Raw genomic sequence first — 6,726 nt, forward strand, 5'->3', positions numbered from 1 at the left:
CCAAATCTACACCCATGGTATTCCCAGTTCAACACCCTAAAATTTACATTTTTCCCAACAAAACTGCAGTATTATTCCATCTACTACATTTTCTCAGACCTAAAATACCAAATACCCTATAAAACTTAAAATAACCAACTTACCTAAATTTTGGGATGATTCCTAAGTTGGCCTAACCAACGATCTACTCTAGCAGACTTGAAGAAAATCTTCTCAGGAGTAGCGTGGCGGCTTTCGATCGTCGAACTGGTAGAAAACTGAGCCAAAATCTAGAGAGAAGGAGTGGAGGACAAAGTTTAGAGAGAGAAGAGGAGTTTGCATTCGAAATTGCTCGCTGAAATTCGAGTTTGAGCTATTTATACAACTGGCTTCATCGACGAGACACGTCATTTCGTCGATGTGGCCAAGAAGGGAGTTCATCGATGAACTCATAACCTTTGTCGATGAATTTTAGGCCTTGAAATTACCCCTCTCGGTAATCTTTCATCGAGGGGAAACGTGGCGTGCAAGGAATCCAATAGGAAATTCGTTGACAAAACCGGAGGGTTTGTTGACGAACCTTGCTTTTTCCCCGTTTTGAATTTCCTTTTTCCTCCTTTCCTTTATTATTATTTACTATAATTTTCCAGGTTTCTACAAAAGCACTCGCCTTTCTCAGCAAACCCCCAACGATATGTTTACCTCGCCACATGCACACACATGCATTCACAATATGCTGTACCATTATTATTATGCTATAATTAAATTCACATGCACAAAACACATCGACACAGGAATCATGCATCTCATACTTCATCTTCCAATGTCCTCAGTACGTGGGCCATATAGAGCAACTGTGTACATATTAGTACGTGGCCCACACAGGCACCTACATACTTCTTATCTACACATGGCCCACACAGGAACCACTATCCACACATGGTACATAACATGACCCACACATGATACATAACATGGCTCATACAGGCGTCATCATCCACACAGGATATAACATGGCCCACACAGGCACCACTCCGGCTTCCGTGACACGTGGCCCACACTGGTACCACTATTCACTAGTATCCAATCCCCATAACCTACCCATAGTACATCAGTAGAACAAACTCCTTAGACCTACTAATGTCCTACCCCATATAAATGACAATATGACGAACGCCTTAACTTGGCAACGTCATATCATGATTTATATTTAGGCAATATAACAACCTCCTCATGCCAACGTTATATTGTTATGTATACGAATAACCACACCAGGTAACTCAAACAGACGCAGCAATGCATTTCCACACAAGAATCCAACATCACAATGCATTTCCACATAGGAATTCAACATCACAATGCATTCCCACATGGGAATTCAAACATAACAATTCATTCATCATGTCATAATTATTACAAACATCCCAATATGCAATCCCAATATTCAATTTATTAAGAAAAATTGTTATCATGTCACACAGTTTTAATACCATATGCAATTATCCGAAATACAAACCTTAAACAAAATCATCATTTTCCCAGTACTCAGGTTGTTTTGAAAATCATATAGATAAATACTAGGTTTTATATGCTTGTAAATAATTGATTCACCTTAATAAAATACTGATATAATTTTATTCCCCCTTACTTGACCCTTGAAAATAAACCCGCAGGGACCCTACACTGATCCTGCGACATCTGTGCAAAAGCCCATGTATCCATAAATTCCAAACCAATCATCTCAATCCCGTAACACTTCTTAATAATATTCCCTAACCTATTTCCCTCAAATAATCATTAAAACCCAAAAATACAACTTTACCCTAATTTTGGAGCTATGCCCCGAAACCTCAAACCAAAATTACGCTCTACTAGATTTGTGGAGAATTGTTCCAAGAATCCCGTGGTGGTTCTCGATCGTTAATTTGACATAAAATTTAAGAAAAATTGAGACAAGAGTAAGAATTTGCTTTACCCTAAGAGATATGCCTACGTCGCTCCTACAACAAATCCACTCTGGTAGAAATGTCGGTGGCGGATAATGGAGCCTAGTGGCATTTTTCAATTTTCAATCAGCCGAATATTTGCCGAGAAATTAAGGAGAGAGGGAGAGGTGGCGGAGGAGAGAGACGGACGCAGAGAGAAGCAGTGATGAGCACAAGCTTCTGGCTTCTAATTAGTTTTTTTTTCTTTCATACTATTCCTTTTATTTGTTTAATTAATTAATTAATTAATTTAATAAATTTTAATTAATTAATTGATTAATAATATTATTATTTTTAATTTTTGTTTATTTTTTACTTTTTTTCTCAAGTTACTACATCACTCAATTTGGACATCGTATGCCCGACTTTGACACTTGAGTGCTTAGAACCACTAAGTTTGTTAAATTTGTTTGTATTCTAACTTTACTTCTAAGCACATAAAAAGCTCTTGGGGAGGATTTTTTTAGCACCGACAGCTCCGGCACATCGAACTCAATGTCACGGATGTGTCAGGACTGACCTGACTTGTTTTGGACCTCTTATGCCCGACTTGGATATGTGAGAGCTTAAAGTCAACTAAGTTTGCTCGTTTGAAACATAACTAGTTCCCCCCTCCCAAACACACACACACACACACACATATAGAAATGAATATTCATATTTATACCAACCCAAGTACAAGCATACATATAAGTCCCCACACATGCTAGCAAGGCATGCATACCCATTAAGAAGCATGCTTTCATAAAATAGAGAAGAGGAGTGCTTGTGCATCTTTATGCTTTCATGGTTACATGGTCCGAAAGTTAGAACTTTGACAACTACTTATATTGCAAAAATTTGCGCACTCCAATCTTTTGCACAAGCTCATCCAATATTAAACTCTTTCCTAAATATAACAATGGAGAAGATTAAAATTAACCACCCTACCTACTTCTAGTTCATATTCAAAAGAAGGTGGTGTTTCAATGTCTGAAAGTGCTGCTTGCCATGAGGATGTTTATTGTTCAAATGTTAAGAACAAGTCAAGCTTGTCTTAGTCTATGGTCGAGGCAAGATATTTTATGTCTAATTTTCGGTGTTTTGTGTATAGGCTCAAAGAACTTCTTAGTTAATATTTTAGTGAGATAACCTATGCTTTTGTGGTGTTTTAATCATTGGTATTCCATATTCCTATTTGTAGGAAACAGGGTGTAACAGTGGGCACTTGAAGAGTACAGCACGGGCATATAGAAATGAGTATTCACTTGGTAGTGCATACTAATGAGAGGAGGAGCCACCCGCAGGATTGGTATGCCTGCTAGTGTGTGTGTACGTATGTGTATGAATATATATGTGTTTAAATATGTATGCACGTACTTGGGTTAGTAAAAATATGAATACTCATAGATGTGTGTGTGTAGGTGGGTGGGTGGGGGTGTGTTTGGGAGGGGAAACTAGTTCCATTTCCCCTAAATCCCTCCCCACTCGATGCCCCGAGTCCACTCCCAATGCCAGAGGAACCCCCAATCCCATTGCCCTCTTCTTCTTCTTCTTCTTCTTCTTCTTCCTCCTCCTCTATTTTAACTAGAATGGGACTTCAATTTTTGTTTACATGTTATTTCATAATTTCATAACTGAATTCACCCAAACTTGAAGATTACAACTTCAAATCACAACAAACATGGACGTAGAACTACCTGCCTCGCCCTTGCTAGACCATTGACAAGACAATTTTTTGTGGGTGTGGGTGTTACATTTTATTCAAATCATAAGGAGGCAAACATATCCATTTGAGCGAATAAGAGCGAAAGAAAGAAAAATAAGATCATCACCGCCAGCCACAAATCGCAAGTAACAAATTATTAAAATGAAGGCTAGTTGTGTAGCTTATAACATTTCCTCAATTAATCAACTAGGGCGCGTTCTGGAACCATGAAAGTCCTTGAAGATATTTAACTTCCTTCTTATCCAGTTGGAATGCCTTGGCAAGAACATCTGGATTAATGCGCGGATTCGACCCAAAGATAGCATTAGCAACGGTGGTCACGCCCGCATCCTGGCTACCAAAGCTGGCCTTGGCCACTGCATTGGTCTTGCCTAGATTGAGCTGGAAGTGAATGGCACCCATCGGGAACACAAAGGCGTCTCCCTTGTGGAGGATCTTGGTGAAGAGGCGGTTGCTAGGGTTGGAGGTGACAAAACCAGCGTACAAAGTGCCCTCCTCCACCACCAGCAGCTCCGATGCACGGGGGTGGAGGTGCGGTGGGTTGACACCGCCAGGGGCAAAGTCAACACGAGCGATGGAGACGCCTAGAGTGTTGAGCCCCGGGATGGTGTCAACGTTGAACATGGTGACTTTTGATCCCAGTGGGTTCAAGGCATTTTGAGGTATTTGGATTCCAGATGCGAAAAAATCATCAGACACTGCTAGTTTTGGGTCTTTGCAGAATTTACCATTGACGAACACTGCACGAAAATCACGTGATTAGAAATTTGAAATGAATGGAATAATTTGTGCATGGCTTGATCTGCTTGTGAGAATGCATGCAACCGATGAGATTAAGCAGGAAGTATTTGACGATGGAAGTTATTTTTGTGACCTTTTAATGATTTAGTTTATGGCTTTGAATATTTTTTGAATAGTTTCTCATCGTGATGCCAGAATTGCCCAAGTCCAAGTTCCCAAGTTTGAATTCGAAGTATAATTATTATTATTGTTATATGATTAACTTTATAGGATGATATAATAATAATAATAATAATAACTAAATAGATTAAGGTAATGATTATGAAAATGAATTTGGGTCAATTTATTTGAACCTGATGAAGAGAGTGTGTCAATTTAAGATAAATGAACTCTAAGCTCCACTACGTGGCCAAGAAAAATTAGTGTTTTATGAAAAATAGTTGGATACATTAACTTTTTTTTTTTTTTTTTAAAGAGGTGAATAGATGGGTCCGTTTGGATCAAAGATTTTATGCGAAATAAGGAAAACATAAGAAAATAAGAAGTAAACTCATTTTTCCTTATATTTTTCTTTTCTATTGGGTACTATCAAAAATGAAAGTTTATTTTGATGTCTAAAATTTTTTTTAAAAAAAACTAAAAATTAATGATGTGTAAAATCAAATTTTTGTTTATAGATTTAATATATTTTTTATTTTTATTTTTTCACATTTTTCTTGATAACCAAATATAAAACTAGGATTCCTTTATATTTTCCTTTTCTCTTCCGAATATTTTATGAGTTCCAAAATGAGCCTAAGGTAATTATGATTAGGAAAATGAATTTGGGTGAAGTGTTTACGACTTGATGATGGGAGTGTATCAATATAAGACAAACCCATGCTAAGTTTTACATATCGAGAAAAAATTAGGTCTTGTCTAATGAAATTTTTTCAAACAAAAAACATCTATTGTTTGTAATAATTTGATTGGGCAAGAGGGTCTTGACCAGATGACGATGTTTGTCCTACTAGAGGACCTTATTAATGATGCTCAAAATATCATTTTCAGGAAGTTTAGCACAACCATTTTAGTGTATATCTAAAGTAAAATTAGATGTGACACCTACCTTGGAGAGTGACCTGAACTTGCTTGAAATATGAGAAAATATTAGCTACACTAAGTATAGAAACCAGATATAACTTGATTTCGACGTGTGTATAAAAAACAAGGTAATTTAACTAAATACATATATATTACGAAATCAAATTAAATCGGTTATATAGACATGATATATCTGTGTGTATATATATATATATATATACATACCAGCATCCTTGGTGTTGTTAATGGCAACACAGAAATCCTGAAGGGGGTTGGGGTCTGCGGCAGAGGCCAATGAGGAAGCCAAAGCCAAAACCACAAGTACTGTTCCGAGGAACTCAACACCCATTTTCACCATTGTTGGTGGAGCTAACTATCACACAGAGACAGCAAGAGAGAGGGAATATATGATTCAGAGAGAGAGAGAGAGAGAGAGAGAGATGAGCACGAGAAGATCGAAGCAGAAGCCTATTATTTATAGAGGTAAAGGAGCTAGCTAGTCTCGTAGCTTGCCAGCTGGCTGCAATAATTTATAGTCAATCTTAATGGATTTTTAACCCTGTACCAGATGCCTCCCAAGTCTTCATTACTGATTTTCGATATAGTTTGATTTTTAGTTTATTAACAAGAGAAAATTGTAAGGCTGGCCACGGCCTCTCCTTGTTAAATGCCGCATGATGAGATATGAAGAGTTGACGCAAATTATAACTTATATATATATATATATATATATATATATATATAATATATGTATATTTTATTGGGAAGCCATCAATTTTTCTATCCATCTACAACTGTCAAAGTCAGAGAAAGATGATACAGCAAGGAACAATAATTTTTAAATTTTTCTCACACTTGTATAAATAAAAACGCTCTTCATTATAACACGACGATCTTGAATTCAAATATGGCTGGCAATCCAAAATGTGTATGCATGCTAATTTTATTTTTAACGAAAATTATGATTCTTCATTGATTTTAGAATTATTTCAATAATATATATAAAAGAAGAGAAAATTTATACAGCGATTTATCCTTTTGCGTGTTTGTATACTTGCATTCTAAAGTTCCTCATTATATTAAAAATGAGTATCTGATATTAATGAATGTAGAATCAGTTTCTTTTGTTATCTCCCATTAATTGTCTTGTAACTACGGTATATCTCCGTCAAAAGTGAGGGGTTATTAATAAATAAATGAAGGTGTCGTCCTTCTTTAAAAAAAAAATAA

At 36.6% G+C, this 6,726-nt stretch overlaps 1 protein-coding gene across 1 annotated transcript; it reads right to left on the reverse strand.

Moving 5' to 3' along the window:
- Window positions 1-3,536: 3,536 nt before the first annotated feature.
- Window positions 3,537-5,944, reverse strand: LOC131153275 (germin-like protein subfamily 1 member 7). Its single transcript, XM_058105475.1, has 2 exons — window positions 5,722-5,944; window positions 3,537-4,412 (listed from the first exon to the last, which is right to left on the reverse strand). Exons 1-2 carry the CDS (start codon window positions 5,852-5,854, stop codon window positions 3,859-3,861), a joined length of 687 nt encoding a protein of 228 aa, XP_057961458.1. The 5' UTR covers window positions 5,855-5,944; the 3' UTR covers window positions 3,537-3,858.
- Window positions 5,945-6,726: the final 782 nt, after the last annotated feature.

Source organism: Malania oleifera, chromosome 4, assembly GCF_029873635.1.
Source record: "Malania oleifera isolate guangnan ecotype guangnan chromosome 4, ASM2987363v1, whole genome shotgun sequence".
In the NCBI taxonomy this organism is placed as follows: Eukaryota; Viridiplantae; Streptophyta; class Magnoliopsida; order Santalales; family Ximeniaceae; genus Malania; species Malania oleifera.